The 18,949-nt window shown below is 39.4% G+C and overlaps 1 protein-coding gene across 2 annotated transcripts in view; it reads left to right on the forward strand.

Annotated features, from left to right (window-relative positions):
• The first annotated feature begins 679 nt into the window (after positions 1-679).
• Positions 680-18,949, forward strand: part of ITGB1 (integrin subunit beta 1) — a 37,100-nt gene continuing 18,830 nt past the window's right edge. For both annotated transcript variants that reach the window (XM_088150107.1, XM_088150108.1), the window contains exons 1-4: positions 680-942; positions 8,688-8,757; positions 9,414-9,499; positions 17,771-17,993. In XM_088150107.1, coding sequence (XP_088006233.1) covers positions 934-942; positions 8,688-8,757; positions 9,414-9,499; positions 17,771-17,993 — 388 coding nt within the window. In that variant the 5' untranslated portion in view covers positions 680-933. The remainder of the gene's footprint in view (positions 943-8,687; positions 8,758-9,413; positions 9,500-17,770; positions 17,994-18,949) is intronic.

Raw genomic sequence — 18,949 nt, forward strand, 5'->3', positions numbered from 1 at the left:
CAAAGCTCACTCTACCCCATGTTGGGGAGACCGATTAATGGCTGGGAACCTCCTTGGGGCAGGGGAGTCCACCAATCTCCTTCCTTAATTTGGCCACCAGTCCCCGGCGGACGGTGCTTTAACTCGGCCGTGAGGATGAGCTCTAAGAGTGCCTAATGGGGACACGTCTCTCTCTCAGCGGCTGGTTCAGGCAAAACCTCGGCCGCGGTGTGCTTGGCTTGCGCTGTGCAAATCCGGCCGGCCAGGCTGCGTGGCTCAGAACCTCGCGCGCCCCGAAGCCGGTTGCTCGGTCCTAGCGAAGCGGAGCGGAGCGCAGCCTCGGAGGGTCGCGGCTCGCCTCTTTCCAGGCAAATTCTCCGCAAAGGGACGAGCAGAAGGAAAGATGAGCTCGATTTGACAACCTTGGGTCCTAACAGGAAGCCCCATCGGGGTCAGTTAATCCCAGCCTTCAGACCGGTAGCAGCAACCGCGCCCTAAACTCCAAGAGTCACGGAGAAGCCCACAACGCTGCGCGTCGGATCCTCGGGCGCGGCGCGGGGCGGCAACGGGCCGCGCTAACAGCCGCTCCCGCGGGAGGATCCCGGCAGCTCCGGGGCGGGCGGGGAAAGCCCCGCCGCGCTGCGCTGCGCTGCGCTCCGACGTGCCCGAGGGCCCACTTCAGCGCCTGCACGCTCCGCCCCGCCCCGCTTGACGGCAGCAGCGAGGAATGCGCTTCCGGAGGCGAGGAGGGAGCAGCGGCGGTGGCGGGCCGTGCTGTCTCCTTTCCCGGGCCTGCCACACGGGGGAAGGAGCGGAGGCGTGAAGGAGCCGCCGGACGTCGCCCCTGGGAGACCAGGCCCGGCTGACGAGAGCCAGGGAAGGGGCTTTCGCCGCGCCGCCAGCCAGCCAGCCAGCCTCTTCTCAGGGCCAGACGCGCCAGAGGCGAGCCCGGCCATGGGACCGGTAGGGCCGCGTGTTCGTGGAGGGGAAGCGGCGGGCAAAGCAATCCTGAATTTGGGCCCCTCCCTCCCCCCGTCTTTGTTCGTCCGGTGGGCTGGGGGTGCGAGAGGCGAAGGAACGCCCACCCGTCTTTCTCCCCTTTTCCGAAAGGCTCCCGAGTTCCTTTCCGGAGCCCCCCCGACTCAGGGTCGCGTCTTTCGGGTGGGTGGGCGGGGGGGGGCTGCTGGGGAAGGAAGGGAGAGGATCCTGAGGTCCTGGAGCGAAATCCGAACCATCCGGGAAGTAATGAAAGCCCTTCCCCGCCTCCCGAAGCCTTTTGTTCTGGCTCGGGGGGCGTTGATTCCGCGCCTCCCCGCCGCCCCCCGCGAATTGTGTTCGGGTCTGGGGGGAACCTAAGTCTCGAAGCGAACCCGAAAGCGACCTGCGCTGCTCTAGCGGGGATGGAAATGCTAGCGGTTACACGTAAGGATTCACACGATTCTTCTGTGAGCTGCCGACCCAAGATTTTGCCAGTGGTGTTTATGGGCTTTGGTCTCGGGGTGTAATTATCGAGGGCTGCTTGCCTGGGAATATGCTCGTGTGCGTGGAAAGGGCCCGAGGGCGTGACGGTTTGCAACTTCCAGATCCTAAAGCCACCCCCAGTATTTTTGTAAAATGTTACTTCAGAATAAATAGACTCAGCAGAGTTCATAACCAGTATAGCTTTCTTCCAGCTATATTTACCTGCAGCTGAACGCACAGGATATCTTTGTACATTCTGTTTCCTAAAGATACTGCATTTCATTCCCATAATATTTTTGGTACTGATATTTTTTTCATTCTTACTTGCATGCTTTCAGTCTGATACAATTACAGTACTTGCAGCTTGCAGTAATATATTTATATTTGCATATTAACATCCCCTTATAGGAACTTTGTACTGTCTCCTCTTTCCCTTTCACAGTCTCTGGGCAAGGTTTAACATTGCATTTCTATTCTTAATAGTTTTCTGTGTGATTTCATATTTTTCTGACACATTAAATTACCTTGATGAAAGCACTCAGAAAATTGTTGAGCATAGAACCTTCTCCCCACCCCTTGAAGTAGGCATTGGCTCATAACTAAGCAAGTTTTTTCTCTATCCAAACCAGCCCTTAGTCGCTGCACTGCTGGTTTTTTTTTGTTTTGTTTTGTTTTTTGTTTTGTTTTTTTAATAATATTGGAAATGTCACTTTGGTATCGATTGCCATGATTTTTCTAATAACATTGCAGTGGAAGGCATACTTGGTTGCCTAATTTGGCTTAAATTGGTTTTATCTTGGACATCAATTCAAATTATATTTGGCTCTGTTAATGCAAGAACTATCCAATTCCTTCTACTGCTCTTTGGTTTTTAGTTTATTAAAGATCTGTGTTTTACCTAAAAAACAGAAAATGCACCATTATTCACCTTAGCAAAAGAATGACTTAAAAGTAGCTTAGTAGAGTAGGGATACACAGTATTTTGGGAGCTGAAGCCTCTCTTGGCATGGTGTGGGCTGTAATCCAAGAAGTAGGATACTAATGCAAGAAAGGGTAGGCTAGTAAAAAAAGATAAATTTGATTTAATTTCAGTTTCAGCTTAATTTGAATTAATTACACGTTGTTAATAATTACCCCCACATTTAGTAATTTCGTCCCTCTGTCACATCAAATATTATAATTTGGTGGGAGCTCTTAAGAGCCACAAGATAGATATCTCTCTAACAGAGCTCAGCATTTCATCAAAATGTCAATTCCATTTGTTATTCCCTCCTCCCCCAGTTTTGATGTGCTTTGTTTACCATCTTGCTTGATGGAAAGTACTTGGAAATGCTGTTTTGTGAAATTTAGTAACTACAGGTTTTACATGAAAATCAACCCAGTCTGGGTAGCATTGTGATCCAGAACTATTGTCCCTTTAAGATACACCAAAAGAACTGTTTTACTTGGTTCGTATTCCACGGTGACATGAAGCTCACTGTGTTAATTTGGGCCTTTATCTTACATGATCAGATAGTTTTATTGATGCTTCTGTTGTTCTGCCTTGATAACTAAAATATTGAAAGACAGGTTATAAACTTCTCTAAGTCCCTGCTGTGCTAGGAGCTGATCCATAGGATGGCTAACTGAAGGCGAAGGCCACATCTGCACTCTCAGGAAAAGATCCAGTCTTGCAAACATCTCTGGCCTTTGCTTCCCCAATGTTGGAGTCTGAATCAGGAGCAAAATGGGGAGCTCTTGCATGTGGGGGGAGGCATGAATCTATGGAAGGATACATCTTTTTGTTTCTAATGGTGAGCAGTAAAATAATCCTAGCCAAAATAAACTACAGCCAAATATATGTGGTCCCCGAAACGGATGAGGATTAATTATCTCCCATTAGAAGCAGTGGGAGGAAACCCGGAAAAGGAAGGGAAAATGTCTCCCAAGGTTGGGGATTGGGTCGGGGGAATCACTCTTCTTGCTATCTGATATAAATCCACAAGGACCTTAGGTTTGTCCCTCTTTCCTTGTCACAGTTGGATTCATTATTGAATGTAAGATCCTTTAATTCGGAGGTAATTATTAGGAGGGAAAAACATTTTCTTATTGGGTAAATGCAGCATGTATGATAGAACTGTCTGTCTAGTGACATTTAACTTATCTTGTCTACCACTGTTCTTTGATTTTTCTCAATATTGTGGAAGGTTTAAATGTTATACATCTTTTCAACTCCTGCTAAGCAGTTTTGTGAGCATATATGTAAGGCAAGACAGGGTTATTGAAATAGAGATTGTTTGGTAGTGACTTTTCTGAATGTGTCTTCTGCTGATGACTTTTAAAATGAATCTATCCAGACATTGTAGATGGTTAAAAAAAGCTACCCATGGCCTCTTTGTAGGTTGAAGAGTAACGTTGTGATGTCTCTCTGGCTTCCATTGCCTTGTTAATCATTATGCTACAAATTTTATTGTACTCACATAAGGGGACAGCGTAGTCTTTTCATTTTTTTTATGTTACACTTGATATGAATCACATGAAATGTATAATAGAGAATGATATACTGCATTTTGGATAATCTTACCTCAGTCCCTTCACTTCTCTGGACCGTGATTAAAACTTAAAATCTAATTAACAGGACCAAATGGAAGAACTGTAGTTAACCAGGAAGATTTCCTGCCTTGGGCACCAAGCTACAGTGTAAAAATCAAATAATGATAAAGCAGATTACTCACTAGGGTGTCACAAAAAAAATTATCCTAAGGAAATGAGTAAGCAGACTTATGTATCATAAAAAATGAGTAGTCTGCTTTATAGACAATAGCTTCTTGCTTTGTAATTAATACAATTAATACAGATTACCCATTAATTAAGTAATGGGTCTTGGACTCAAGCACTCCCATTCCCCACTTTTACCCCACAGAATAAATTAAAAGCAAAAATGTCTGAACAAATACAGTTTCTGTGACACTTGATCTAATTGTGATTTGTTCTTCCATTTCTGAAAACATGGATTAAAATGTGGCTTCTGATTATGACTATATTATGATAATTAAAGTTTAAACAGGGTAAATTCTTCTTTGAACATATTTTATTTCTAAATGGAAATCCAGTGCTCACTGCTAAATCAGGGTCTGGTCCATTGACAGTAGGATCCTGTTGTTTAGAGGAGAGGGCTTGTTTCGGTGATAAATGTGTATATTTTGCATTCAGGAGATCCAATCTTAAATTTGTAACATCTGCAGGTGGGACTGGAAAAATTCCTGCCTGAATGTGTCTTCTGCCATCAGCTTTTAAAATTAGCCTATCCAGACCCTGTAGACAAATAACTGGAAGAGCAGCTAGCAATCCCTGTTCCCGTAGTGGGTTAGATGGGCCAAAAGTCTGAGTCAGGAAAGGCAGTTTCCTGTGCTTCCCTAATATTCATTAGAAACGTCAGCTATGGGAGAATTCTGTCAAGAATAAATCTAACCTAGAATCTTCAGTTACCAAATTTGGACATTGAATGGAATTTACTGCTTTTGTGGGATATGCTAGTCTTGGGGTAGCATCAGTTTTTACATAAATGCTTTGTATATTTGGTGCCATAATTGGAGAGGAATGCTGGCTTTAGTACTAAATGAAATATGCTCACGTCCGCTGAAAACAGGTATATCTTTTGAGAATAACCTATTTTATTCTCTTATAAAGTATAACTTCATTGGGTTTTTTTCTTTCTTTAAACTGAGATGTAATTTCTGTGTTGATTGTGTGTAGGAAAGTAAGAAATGAGTAAGAAAAGGCAGTGTAGCAGCATGGCCAAAGAGTTGGATTAAGATTATGGGGACCCAGGTTTAAGCACATCCTCAGCCATAGAAACTCACTTGGTGACTCAGTCCTGCTGTCCTCAGACTGCCACTTATGCTGCCTTGAGCTCACAGAGGAGAGGTGGGGTAAACATTAAATAAAAAATGCCAAAGGTACATTTAATTTTTTTTCTTTCAATATTTGGGTGAAAGGGGGCTGTATTTGATTTGTGAAGATCATAATTTGTTTTTACTATATAAAAAACCAAAGTATTTCTCAGACATAATCAGCTTCTAAAAGCAGGGGACTGACAGTCCATTGTGACAGAGAACAGATGATGGCATTTATTTTGGCATCCTTTCAGGTGTGTAAAGGTTGTTAACATATACCCTTCAATCAATTGCTTCATTCTTTCCCAATAAGACTTAGTTTCCAATCATTGCCTTCTATGCACCTGTTCCATTTTGTCTGAATCTTCCTTAAAATGTATTCAAGAGTGGATGCTATGCATATTTTTACGTGAGTTAAGTTTGAAGCCATTTTGGGTTTCAGTAGTATGTAAAAAGCTGCATGCATAAATTGCAAAAGGAAACATGCATTAGTCCATTATACTGAAAACAGCATACAGTAGTTGTATATGCACATTCTGTGGCATTGTGTGTTGCATGGAATTCTAGTCTTGTCTTGGCCTTTCTTTGTCTCTTTCAAAACTCAGCCACTGATTGGATGCATTTTTGTGTCAGTCTTCTGAATGCAGGTAGGGAAGAGCTTTTGAGTTGTTTCTTTATGTGGTTATGGATGGATTTTTTTATTCAGAGCTTCAGTATAATAGCTATGGTAACTTTTATTTTCAAAATAAAACCAACTATTCTGCAGTTGAGAGCTGATCAGTAATTAAAAGTTGTCAAGTGTTTTAAAATATTTTTTATATCCAGTTTTTGTCTGCAACTCTTTTCATTCTTAGGTAAACTCTTTAAAAAGTCAGAAAGGAAATGAGAAACTTCCTTTTCCTGAAGAGAGAGAAAATGTGCTATGTCTGTTTTGATAAACAATATGTTATTTTCATTTACTTACTTATTTTGTTTTCTGTTGATTTCTGTCGCCTCACTCCACAAGGACTCCAATGACCTTGTTTTTTAATGAATATGCTTCTGTTAGAACAGATGCTGCACCCTATAAAAAGTCAAAGAGTATTCCAGCTAACTTGGCTTCTGTATGGCCTGGCTGATGTCAGTGATTATGATTGGGGAAGACTCTCAGTAACAGCTTATTATAGGATCCCTCTCTGCCACAAATGAAGGTGCATATTGTGAGTCCTTTTTTTCTCTCTCTTCAGTTGGGATGTAACTCTCATTCTAGCGCAGTGGCCCTTAGCACATCCAAAAGGCACACCCAACCTTTTATAAGCACTAGGATACATCCTAGAATCAGTGCTGCATTTAAGAGGTACAGTAGCATATAAAACCATATTCTAAAATTTAAGTAGCTAAATATGAGCTTTAAAATTATATACATTTGAATATATTTTTGGGAAGGAGCTACAGAAAGAAAACATTTGTGGTACATGGTATACTCAGGATTTAAGACAATATGCTTTTCACTAGAAATTGCAAAAGTATTTTTTTCCAGAGTTGCTGTAACTTTTTTCCTGGAGTACAGGAATGAGAATTCATTGGTGGAAGAAATGTTAAGCTAAATGATCCAAGTAGGTGACAAAGTACATGTCGAAGAATATTAACATCTGCAGCTATATTAAAAATCTTTTTTCTGGTTAACAGAGGAGTATGGGCATTCATAGCAACTAGAACTTAATTAAAATGAAAAACATGTGCCATGATTTCATGTCACAAGCCCACCCCTTATGTACTTGTGTACAGTGTCACAACACAAGTACAAAAAGGGCAGAGTTGTGTGACACTTTATCATCTCATCACCCCTTTGCAGATACCCATGCAGAAGAGTACATAGAGTGTTAATCTTTTGCAGCAAAAATAAGTCTGTCAGGGTGTGCAGCGTACACTCCGCGCAGTGGTGCTCCGTGAGTGAGACAAAATAAACAGTCCAATGTAGAAAACTTATACACAGACGTTTACTGTACAGTATATACAGAATGTACACCAACCTGCAAATCCCTATTACTGCCCAGAACTCCAACACCAGACACAACTCCTATCACCAGCCACACACTTTGCTATATACAGTGGTTTGTGCTATGTCATGCTGCCATACCCTACAGGTGTGTGCTCTGGGCGGGTTGCGGGGATTGCAGACACAGTCAAGCTGTGCTATGTCAAGTCCATATTCTCACTGAGAAATTCTTTACTCCAGGGTAATACCCTGACAAAGTCTTGTGGTAATTTAAATTTGTAATTCCATGAGTTTTTGTGAATCATAGTCCACTTCATCAGATGCATGGAGTATGTATGATTCTGAAAAAATGTTGGTTAAATGTCTTCATTTGGGGGACTAATACTGCTAGTTGTCAGGAAAGTAAGATTTGGTCCATGTCACTGATGGATTATAAATTGACAGCTCAGCTTTTGTCTTGGTGAAAGAGAGAATCATGGAGGAGTTTTTGCAGCCCATCCCCATTTCCAAGCACAATGCACTCTGGAGAGCCCACCTGTGCTTTCTCTTTACTTAGGAGTAATCATAAAATTGTTTTCAATGGTTGGAGGAGAAAGTCTATCCTTGAAGCCTCTTTTGTGGGGGAAATACCTGTTATCTCTGTAATCTGTAAATGGTTCTATAGTTTTTCCTTTTCCTGACAGTTGCTTGGAATAGAGAAAAAAATATGCCAGTTCTGGAACTGGCATACTTATTTTTCCTCCCTATTTTTCTTCCATGAAAAGGAGAATCTTGAAAGAGTTCCTAATAGAAGAAAAAAAAGGAAGGGAAGAACCCCTTTCTATTCTGTGGTTTAAGTTTGGTGGTTTGCTATGATCTTTTCTCCACCCTTGTCAGGTTGCTTTGTCTACATGTTGCTGATAAAATAAATGCAATTTAGTTAAATGCCATAATTTAAATTGTCAACTATGTTATAATCGCAGTGAAAAAAACCACATGCTATAATGGAGATGCTGTAAATAGATTTTTTGTGTTTTCTAATTTTTTTGAACATAACTATTTTTTACAGTTTTACAAACTAAAGAACATTCAAAATAATAACGAAACATGCAAAGTTATGAAAATAATAAGCATTTCTGTCCACACATTATACCATTCCTTGCTTCTGATGCCCATGTATGATACATAGATCTTTCCTTTCAAAAAGTGTTGGGGAAAAAATGGGTATTTGGTACATTGCTAATTAGCACTCCATTAATCTAAGGGTTTTCTTTAAAACTATAGAAATATGTGATTTTTGCAGTGCAGTTGTCAAAATTCTGTATTGATTGTACAATATTGTCTGAACCACTTTTATGAAAGGTTATGGAGAGACTTAAGCCAGCTAATTTAATTGTTTCCATTTTATTCAACAGACACATTTCAATTTTCTTCTCTCGGTTGGATTATTAAATTGCCTCATAATTTATGGATTTGCCCAACAAAGTAAGTGGAATAATTTCAAAATCTTAATATGATTACATCCATTCTGAATTCATCTGGAAAGCACTGCATTCTTCATTTAACAGCTGGAATTATGGCTCTGTTGATATGGGAGAAAGAAATCAGCATTGATTTCTTTCCTGCAAAGGGACTGAGCTGTATCTTCTAAATAATGATCTAGGCCACCTGGAGGATTTTAAATTCTTTAGGAAACCTTGGAACTGTTCTATCACATGGGACTCATATAAAATTCTGTGCATCTTCCATTCTTCCAGCAAGGTAAACTATTATACTTGTAACCTTCTGGACACACAATAACACACAAGGAAGTGTGTGGAAGGCAGCTATAAAGTTTCCTATCTGGTTTGACTATTTACATGTAAACAATTAAACTTGAATTTATTTTGCTGCATGTTCAGTTTGAGTGTGCGTGAAGCTAAATAAATATATTGCAGTCAGTTACACACACAAATATTTACATGATTTCTCTAAATGAAGCTGCCTTCCATATTATGTGATTTTTTGCAGTAGTACTGATAATGGTATATAGTGAATAGTTTGACCTATCAACTGAATGTATAGAAAGACATGTACTAATTGCAACTTAAATTAGCTCTTTGATTGCATTTTTAAAAAATATGATCGTATGTTTCTTATAGGTGGGAACGTTTGTATAAACGCTAATGCAAAATCATGTGCCGATTGTATACAAGCTGGGCCAAATTGTGGATGGTGCAAAAATATAGTACGTATTTTTAACTGTTTCAAAACAGTATTTGTATTTATATTTTACATAAATTATAAATGTATAATTAATTCAAATTATATATTCTTATGAATTTACATGGTATATTATATATGTTATAACTAGATGTAATCTAGGGTTGTTCTGGAGATGGCTTGGAGGAGCCCCTTGTTAATAAAAAATTAGCATGATAAAAGTTAAGATTGCAGTCCTATAGGGTGGCAAGATAACATGGAGAGGAGAATCAAGGAAGGATCTGCTCGCAGCAGCCTGCCAGCAACAGTAGAAGAGCAGGTGCCCCACAGACTGCGGTTCAATCCTATGTAAGGGATGTCAGGTGGGAGAGTGCCTTGAGAAAGACCTGAGACTCAGAGACTGTAGTTTGGCAGTATTAATTACTCTTGTCTTTGTCAAGCAACTTAGTTCCAGATGAAGAGCAGGAAGAGAAACAGTATGTCTTTGTTTCTCTGGGCCATCAAGTAAAACCTTTTCTCATCTCCCTTCCCTGGTCATTTGTGACTGGAGTGCCCCTTCTTAATACATTGATACCATATCCCTGGCTGTGGTTATCTGAAGAACTTACAGGGTTCTGAAGTCTAGGAAACATAAAGCGGATAAGACCAACAGGTTTCTGTTCAAAATCAGAAAACCTTTGCGGAATTGTCCTAATCTGGCCATCGATAGGATAGAAATGTGATGAAGCACATTAAATAAAAAAATACTAAGCAACTGGTAGAAAATGAAGGTTGCCACAGGAAAACAAGCAAAAAATAATTATCAGAAATATTTGCTGTGTTTGTGGATCAGTTGTTTTCAGTATGATATTATGGCTAACACATGCATTTCCTTTTTCTCACTGGAGTTATACACTTCACTGGGTAATGTTAGACCAGTCATGCACTTTAGAAGTAACTTATCTCTTACGATGATAGAGTAATGTGGTGGTGGTGGCGATGGCGGCGGTGGCATCTAAACTCCATAAAAAAGGATGAGATAAAATTAAGGATGTACAAAGATCCAGTTTCAAAGAGCAGCGTGTGATTCAGGGCACATTCATAAACATGTCACGAGCACCTTAAAGCAGCTGCATCTTTTCTTGGGTAGCTTAACTATCCTGGGAAAAGAGATATTTGGTTTAAGGTATTCCCAACAGGTGCTACACGAACTCCGTCTGTGAACCAAATCACATTTTATCCTTCAATTTCTAATATTTACACAACCAGAAAATAAAGAATGAATGGATTGAATCTAGTTTGAATTCATTATGTCAGTTTCAGCCATGGGACTTAAGATAATTATGTTGTTCACATGGAAAGGAACAGGATGCTCTGACACCAAGGCCAGCTCTTTCTGCTGGGTATCTGCTAGGCTGGCCTACTCTTCATCCTCTTTGTGAGTTCCTATTAGCAGTCTCAAGAAAAGTGTTGCTCACTCCTTTGATCAGACTATCCACTTCTGAATCAATCTGTTCATCTTCTGAAAGGAAAATTGGCAGCTTCCCCATTTCTGCTGAACAGAATATTACTTCCCATTGGCTTTACCACCTAGAGCTGCCCATCTTCTCTATCTTCTCTCTGTCAATATACTGTTTCTTCTGATTCTGATGAAATGGCATACTTGGAATTCTCTGTGTACTCGATTAGCTCATACTGTTATGTTAAAGATTGGTCTAGATTGCCATCATACTCCAACTGGCTATGATTGCTACCTGTATGTACTTATGCTATAGAAATGATAGTCATTTTCATCACAGTTACTTGACACGTACCAGCTGCCACACTGTAGGGCTGCATTAGGATGAAATGGAACACTTCATTTCCCATACTGTAGCAGTGTCTATTCTGTCCTTACCTGGGGCATTTCATGTTCCAACAGTTTATCCACTACTCCTTTGTCTAACTGCAATTGATCCTCCTCTCATTAACTCCATCAGACAGCAGTGATTCTGCTCCTCTGATGCCTTCCTTGCCATTCCTGAGTGGCATGAAAATTTTGGGTGAAGATTGTGACCTGCATCAGGTGTATCAGGAACTGTGTCCCTTTTGTATTCTTAACCAGGGCCTTGTAAAAGTGCCTCTATCAGAGAATGCTTATTACTAAGCAGAGCAAATCTTGTACATAACTGGAGCCTTGAGCCAGAGGACTAGTTATAATTAATGATAACTCTGTTTTTCAGGTGATCTGATTAGACATTTCCAGTCTGGTTTTTCTATGAGTGCTTTCTACATTATTGCAGGCTACCAGAATTATGGCAAAAACCAGCCTCACTGCCACCTATTCCATGAAGACTAGATAATCTTTGTAGAATCCATGGGAATAATCTTATGTTCCTCACCTGATACCAACAGTTGAACTAGATAATTGTAGAGGCACTTATCAAGGTCAACTTCAGTTGACAGAGATGATAGGAAATCTGATGGCACAGGCTAGATATAGTAAGCTTCACACACAGTACATCAACAAATCATTACTATTAAACCTCACATAGAATGTTCATCCTGTCTGATGGCAGACTTTGTGGCATTCCAGTGACATGCTTGACTCTGGTCTCACTAAGGAGGCATCCTAAGATTGAGGATCTTGACTTTCCTGGGTATGGATTTTTTTTATATCAAGACCAGTAATAAAATGAATCATGTCCAAAAATTGAACACAGTCATTATACAGGGTTAGAAGATCTGATAGAACATTTTCTTTACTAAATGTGTTCAGGAATAGGATGTGTAGCCATCTTTCAGTGATGCTTTAATTTAGATTAATTTTAGATTTCTGTAGGAGATTCAACTTGATCAGTTGTGGTTTTGTGACCACCTGTTAGAAAAAGCCTGTAATAAACTAAAAAGGGAATGAGGGTAGAGCACCAGGAATACCAACAGAATGCTTAGCTTTGCCAAGTAATGGGAGACTGCTTAGGTATTTTAGACAAAGGGGTGAACAAGGAGGTTTGAGTTCATCAGCCATGTTTGTGTTGTCCTTTCTCATATGTTATCCTTCCATCCTTACCACCCCCTTCCTCTTGAATAGAAGAGCAGAATTCAGGCTTGTGCTGGGCTGCCAAGCACTTAGAAGTAACGGCAGTTATGGATGCCTTCTTTCTCCTCAATATTAGATGAATTGTTGTTGTTCATTCGTTAAGTCGTGTCCGACTCTTTGTGACCCCATGAACCATATCGCGCCAGCCCTTCCTGTCCTCACTGCCTCCCTGAGTTTGCTCATTTTCATGCTCATTGCTTCAGTGATGCTATCTAATCATCTCATCCTCTGCCGTCCTCTTCTCTTAGATCTTCATCTTAGATGAATAAACAGATCTAACTTTCCAGAACACTTGACAGGCAGGGAGTGAAAGATTCACCTTTCACAGTGTCAGGTAGTCTAAAATCATAGTGCTAGATAAGAGTCTTCTCCTGGCATCTTAACATTTTGCTTCCTATGACCTAGCCATAATGGAAGAAAAATCAGTTTCTCCCCTCAAGCTAGAAAGCACATGGAAAGAAAAGGGTCCCCCCCCCCTCAGACTTTTATGTTCCAGTCTTTTCCTTCCTTTCATTCACCAACTGCGAGAGTATTTGAAGATAGAGGAGTCTGTTCCTTCCTCCTGGTCTGACACGAATCAACAGAACCCTTGTGCATTTGAAGGCAGAGGAGTTTCATGCTTTCCGCTTTGTGTATTCAGGTGGCAGGGAAGTGATTCTGCTTGGTTTGGTTTGAGAAACCCTCTGAAAGTAAAGCTGTTTAGCTTGTACAAATGGTGCATCCTGTATCTGTTGTAAAGAGATTGGTTTTCTTGAATTTTCACAGAGACAGAGTAGTGGAGACCTAGGCAGGTTTTCAAAGGGAAAAACTTTCCTGATCTTTTTTTTCCATTTCATTAGTTACTGTTCATGAGTGGGGAGAATTCTATTGTAAAAAATCAGGACTTGAGTTGATAGGGTGAAGAATATGCTGTTTAAGCATTCTCCTTTAGCTTTGTGCTTTTCATTTGGCAATTGTATAGGCCTTCTCTGTCTCCCCTGTGTCATAGTGCTGCTTCATAATTATTTAAAAACCATGCTTCTCTGGAGTCACCCTGTCTGGATTTAATTATAGCCTTGTCACATTAGAAGGGCAGCGGCTTTAGATACAGATAATGCAGGTGAACAAGAGGCTTTTACACCCATTTAAAATATAATTTGAATTCTGAAATGTCCTACATTCTGATTCTTCACTTGTGGGCTAATTTCCCAGATAACATTTTGTGTGCCATATATATCTCTCAGGCTCCTTGAGTTTTGTTTGGGGGAACAATCTGTCATATGAACCCTGACTTATTATCTGAAATGGTGCAGCCAAGAGACATATTTTATAGCCCAGCTTTGTATTTCTATACCTCAAGTGTAAACTACATGTAGATTTTAATTTGATTGAATTGGTTTTCCACATGGATTTTTTTCCCCATAGTTCTGCAGATATGTGTGGCTGGTTCATATAGTACTTTTCAAATTACAAATTTGTCTCTGGGAGATCTTCCGTTAGTTTTTATATAAACCTAGAACATAAGTATGAAAGCCAGTTTCGTCTAGTGGTTAAGGCTCCAGGCTAGAAAGCAGGAGACTGTGAGTTCTAGTCCCACCTTGGGCATGAAAGCAGGCTGGATGACTTTGGGCCGGTTGCTCTCTCTCAGCCCAACTCACCTCACAGGGTTGTTGTTGGGGGAAATGGGAGGAGGAAGGAGCATTAGGTATGTTCACTGCCCTGAGTTATTTATAAAATTAATAAAGGCAGGATAAAAAATCTAAAAAAAAGTATGCATGAGCTGGTCTATTTCACAGACATAACCTGCAATATTTCCTGCTTCCTTGGCTGTTTATTTTTGGCAATTTGCAAGAATTTATATCCATCATGTCAGACTGTAAAAATGATAAAAACATGTATGAACTATTTTGATGGTACTTTTTCTGTATGTATTGGTGGCTTTTTAATGCAGAAATTAGTTAGATGCTATGCATGGTACCTTTTTTGTTCATTTGCAGTGTCAGACAAGAGAGCTACAGGTGTTCATTTGTCTCGGCCTTGTATTGGAAGCTTCAAGACCTGTCCCCAAGGAGAGTTTACAGCTTTGTATTATAGTTGTCATGTGCACTATGCTCCACTAGGAGGCACTATACAATCTGTTCCTTGAGGTTTCTGATATGAGGCTCAGACAAATTAACACCTATAGCTCTCTAGTCAGAGTGCAAATTAAAAAAAGGAAAGTGTGCCATTCATAAGATCTAGAGACTTCCTTTCCTACAAACTGCTGACACCCAGGTCAGATATAGCTCTAACAGCTAAACACATGCATTGTAGTCATCAGAGTGCAGGGCCTGTGAATTCAAATCCTGGTAAAAGTTTTTAAAACTACAGTATATAAAGAATTTACATACAGGGGGCTTCCTGTGCCTGACAAGTTCCATCAAGAATGAAACTGGTTGTGGGGAGACTTCCAGGTGAGGAATGGCAAGCTAGCATGTCTCCGAATGAGCAGAGACAACGAGTGGCCACGACCGAAGGTCCGACAAGTAGACCAGTCCCATGGAACCTCTCCAGCTAAGGAGAGGATGGGAGATTGCCCACTTGTGCTCTGGATGGCTGCTCCTCACAAGGAGACCACAGGATAGCAGTTCCCTGTGGGTCTGAGTGCCAGGAGATGAAGGGAAGCCATCTTGCTCTCAACCACGGTGGAGCCTTTTAAAGAAGGCTGGGTTCACTAACCTCACTTTCTAATCACTTTCAGAAATTACCTATTTAACTATCTTAAGGCTATTAGAGATCTTCAAAACGACAAGTTTGCAAAACCACCTGATGGGTTTACCTTCATTCTTGAATAAAAGAAAAATTAACTATAAGCTTAAGAATTTTAAAGAAATAAATGGCAAAATGCTAAATAAGACTTTAATCCAAGAAAGTTATAAATGAATTAAGGGACCAGATGAATTTGGAATATTAGGACTGTTTCTATAAGATTTTGGAAATAATTATATAAATAAACAGCAGCTTTGTGGGAACAAAATTGTTTAGTCTACTTTAAGTCATAACAGAAATTCGAGACTTTATGATTTCAGAAATTGGACACTAGAGGAGACTAAAGATTCCAGGCATAAAAGGGAAACAAAAAAAAGAGACCTGCTTGCCTTTTGTTTTTGGTCAGCACTGAGACAAAATGACAGAAAATGGTATGATATTTGAAATACTCCAGGAGATATTTAGAGAATGGGGACACAAACTAGGAGCTACAGTGTCAGCAATGATGTCTGCTTCTATGGATATCCAAAAGATGTTAAAGAAGAAATGACAGACGTGAAAGAGAGTACCTTGGAAGATCTACAGGGCAAAGACCTGAAACAAACCTCATCTGATGCAGAAATATTAGAATATAAAGAACTTGTTGAAATATTGAAAAATAAAAAAAAATGTAGATTATAAAATAGAGATGACAGTTAAAGTAGAAATACAACGGACGAGCCTGGACAATGGACAAGACCTGGACAATGACTACTTACTATAGAAGCCTTTGAGAAAAACTGACGAGAGATCAAATCCTACAACAACATCTGAATGAATTAAATATCAAGATTGCTGGAAGCAGAAGGAAGGAGTACAAAATTGGTTTGTTTGACCAAGGTTAAACTAAGACGTGTCTACAAAATTCTGGGAACCTTTATGGACTTTTTGCTGACACCAGGACTGAAATATTAATGATTTATGGGGTTGCGTATGGATAAGGGATGGGTTATGGGAAGAAAAGATACTTGTATGTAACCTTACAGGGGGTGAAGAATTACTAAGTTTGTACTTTTTGTGATGAAGATCAGAAGTCACTTCTTTAAATATTTCTTTTATTTTTCTTATTTTTTCCTCTCTTTTTTCTTGCACTTTCTATTATCTCTTTATTTTTCTTTTCCTTTCTGAGTTTAGTTGTATTGTTTATTGTTTTTTTAAAAATCAATAAAAATTATATATATCAATATTTTCTGTGTGTATGTAAAAATATGAATGAAACTGGTTGTATAGCGCCTCCTAGGAGTCAGTAGTGAACATAACCAGAAGTCAGTTACTGACTTTTGAGCTTAGCTCTCTAAATCAAATATCATGACATGTTGTTCCATTCTGCTCTTGGAAAACTACTTAATGTAGGCTGCCTGTGGTTGCTTTCTGCTAGTTTGTATGTGGGGCGGAGTGGAGAGTAAGACCTGAAAAGGAGCACTGCTCATTAGGAGAAGTCACGCTTTATACATAGAAGGTCTTAAATTCAGTCTCTTGTCACCTCAGGTTAAAAAGGATCAGAAGCAGGTAATGAGAAACATCTCCAGAAAGATGCTGTCTAGCCAAAATTGAGAACAGATGGATTAGATTGTTGTTTTATTCTTAGTGAAATCTAATTTAACAACCTGACTTGATTGCAAGATTATAGAGTCATGAATTTCATTTTATTTCTTTCAGAAGGAAAAGCAAAATGCTTTTGTCCTTGTAGAGGCAGGGTACTATATCAAAAGATTCCATGTACTTCCTCATTCTCTTAGAATAGATCATAGCTTCACATTATGGAATGCTGGACAAAACTACTTTTTGCATTTTGCAAAAAGCATTTTGTCCATACATTTGCTCTTGTATGATTCAGAGTCATGGCCATCGTCTTGAGTATTGGGCCAAAATGTTGCCCAAGAACCATCACATCTGGTCACTAGTAGCTGTGGTTTCTGATTGTCTGGTCTATGAGGTCCAGTTCCTTGCCACATTCTCTTAGTGTTGAGGGAAGCATATTCCTGGCACAGGCCCAGCTGGCTTACCTTTAGTGTTTCTCCTCTATGTGCCCTTCTCTTAAGAGCATGAAATCATTCTTTGGCCTCCGCTTCTCAGAGCCTGAAGTCCCTGCCTTTTTATAGTGTGGCTTCTTGTTTGAGGCCATAACTTTACAGCCATTGTTAATTTATTGTGCCTTTTTTCAATCACATGTTGCATTTTTGTTACTTCAATACATACTATTTTTCAAGCAATTGTCTTCAAAGCACCCAAGAATATTAAACAGAAAATGTATGATATAGTCCAACAATTACACACAGCTGAGGAGATCTCAATAAATTAGCATTGACTGTGTCAAAGTAACAAATATGCATTTTAAAAGCTTAACTCACATATGGCTTTTAAAAGTGAAGAATGTTATGGCATCTTGGGTTCTCGCAAACAAGATTGTATTATAGCTAAATACAAATGTACTACAAATACTTTTGTACTAATCTTGTTCATGTTTGTTAGACCTTTTTACAAGAAGGGGAATCTACTGCAGCACGATGTGATGTCTTGGAATCTTTAAAAAATAAAGGCTGCCCTCCAGAAGAAATTGAAAATCCCAGAGGGACACATATACTGCTAAAAAACAAAGAAGTAACAAATCGTGTCAAAGGGACTGCTGAGAGTCTTAGACCAGAAGATATTACTCAGATTCAACCACAGCAAGTGCTGTTAAAGCTGCGGAAAGGTAAAAATATTTGTGAAAGTTTGTTTTCAAAGTGGGGAGATTGGGACAGATCCATAATATACATAATGAACCTAGGTTAGTGCTGGTCATTTTTTCAATTTGGGTTCATTAAGAATTTTCCACTTTAGAACCTGATGGTTTTTGTTGTTTCAAACTTTTTATCACAGCTTTATTCCCTAAGCCTTTAAGCAGTAGTCAAAAAGCATCTCATGTGTCTTTTAATACTCATTTATTCGCAAGCCTTTTGTTTATACTTATTCAAGAAATAATGTATTAATTTAAATAACCACCTTTCATGAAACAAGGCATAACATAATTTCTAGAGCATTGGCTTTTCATGAACAATTTTGAAATAAATGCAAAAATCTAAATATTAATTTGAGATTGAAAAGATATTAAAATATTTAACTTTTTTTTTCTAGGCTCTGGAATTGCTTAAAGAAATATATATATGCCTCCAGTTAATAGATAAGGTAGTAGTTTGGGAGCGCCAAGGGAATAGAAGGAAGAGGAGGTCATCTAATAAAATCCAAAACATACATTATTTGCTTCCCACTGTAATAAATCTAAAGATGGTCTGGGTTGTAGAACCAAAAAGATTTTCCTAGCAGTGGGTACCTATGGCTGTTGGCTCCTTCTCACAAATCAATTCAGAATGTAATTTATGATCTGTAAAGCGTAGTTGTTCCAGACTGCTTTGCTTCTCCACCATTATTCAATCAAAATGTATACAATCAAGTAAGAATTCTTTGTATCATTTCCATAAATTTATCATAGCCAGCATGATCTGGCCTCCCACAAACGAAATGTTATTTACAGAATAAATTAACATTTTGTTAAATTCAGTTTTTTATCCGAATTGCAGAATGGTCTCCCTTGGAAATTGTATTTGACTTCCACATTTCATTACGTTGATTTTTTTGAAAAAAAGTTTTAAAATCTGTTTAAAGTTTTAA

The sequence above is a fragment of the Python bivittatus genome, unplaced genomic scaffold (assembly GCF_059951505.1).
Source record: "Python bivittatus isolate LINGU-HERP-01145 unplaced genomic scaffold, Pbiv_v1 ctg000610_np1212, whole genome shotgun sequence".
Classification (NCBI taxonomy): Eukaryota; Metazoa; Chordata; class Lepidosauria; order Squamata; family Pythonidae; genus Python; species Python bivittatus.